This window comes from Cynara cardunculus (assembly GCF_001531365.2).
Source record: "Cynara cardunculus var. scolymus isolate 2C chromosome LG 3, CcrdV1, whole genome shotgun sequence".
Classification (NCBI taxonomy): Eukaryota; Viridiplantae; Streptophyta; class Magnoliopsida; order Asterales; family Asteraceae; genus Cynara; species Cynara cardunculus.
In genome coordinates, this window is record NC_037530.1 from 38,439,145 (window position 1) to 38,440,300 (window position 1,156).

The window sequence follows — 1,156 nt, forward strand, 5'->3', positions numbered from 1 at the left end:
TGCGGGCGTTTGGTTCATCTTAAATGTACACTCGCTCGATAAAAATCTTGGATCCGTTTTCCAGTTTTTTATTAGCAAATAATTATTTTTTTAAGAAAATCAAACAGCTCTATCAGGTGGGTTCATGCCGATGGAATATTACGTACAATTAATCATGGCAGTAGCCAGCCTACCTAGCTAGATATATGATATAACGTTGGTGTAACCCTCCAAACTAGCATCAATGGCTCCTCTTATGGCTTCTTCCTCCTCCTCCGCCACCGCCACCGCCACCGCCACCGCTGGTTCAACTCAATCGGATTCCTCCGTTTTACAACCCAGGTCTTGCAAGAGATCACGACATTCCAATCCCGAAGATCATTTTCCGGTGTACCGGGGAGTTCGACTGCGAAGATGGGGTAAATGGGTCTCTGAGATAAGACAACCTCGTCAGAAATCTCGCATTTGGCTCGGGACTTTTTCCACGCCGGAGATGGCCGCCAGAGCTCACGACGTCGCCGCCTTGTCCATCAAAGGCAATTCTGCCATCCTTAATTTCCCACACCTCAAAGACTCTTTGCCACGTCCAGCTTCCGTTTCTCCACGTGACGTCCAAGAAGCCGCCGCGAAAGCAGCCACCATGCAACAGTTTTCGTCTTTTTCGTCGGAGAGTTTGGGGCAACCGCCGTCGTCGGATGTTTCTATGTTGTCTCCGGCAGCTGATAGTAGTGTCTCCAGTAATCCGGTGGATGATCAGCTGGGCGAAATCATTGAGTTACCGAGCCTAGATGGGTTTTTTGAGTCGTCGTCAAACGAGTTGATAGTTGAGACGGTGGATGGGTGGATGTATCCGTCATGGGTGGTGGCTGAGACTGATGGTTTTCCGGTCTAGTTATCCGGCCACCAGATGGCACGTAATTGATTCCATTAATATGAAAGTTATTGAAACCATCATATCCCTTCTATTTTGTTCGCCAAGTCACACACATATAATTATCACGCTAGACCGGCTTGTTTTCGTGAGACTTGTTTTCGTGAGACTGTGAGACCAATTTTTTAGACTTAACTTCACAACAAAACGTTATAAATGTAATATTTATAGCGTTTTTGCTGTAAAGGCTCGGAGTTTTTTTTATCTTCACAGTGTTTTGCTATGAAGTTTCAAGTGTAAAAAACT

The 1,156-nt window shown here is 45.7% G+C and overlaps 1 protein-coding gene across 1 annotated transcript; it reads left to right on the forward strand.

Annotated features, from left to right (window-relative positions):
- Positions 1-223: 223 nt before the first annotated feature.
- LOC112509229 (dehydration-responsive element-binding protein 3-like) lies at positions 224-871 on the forward strand. The gene has a single exon (XM_025114087.1). The coding sequence runs from the start codon at positions 224-226 to the stop codon at positions 869-871; it is 648 nt and encodes a 215-aa protein (XP_024969855.1).
- Positions 872-1,156: the final 285 nt, after the last annotated feature.

Bases quoted from the DNA above. Each gene is read 5' to 3' on its own strand.
- LOC112509229 (XM_025114087.1), top strand. From the start codon at position 224: ATGGCTCCTCTTATGGCTTCTTCCTCCTCCTCCGCCACCGCCACCGCC.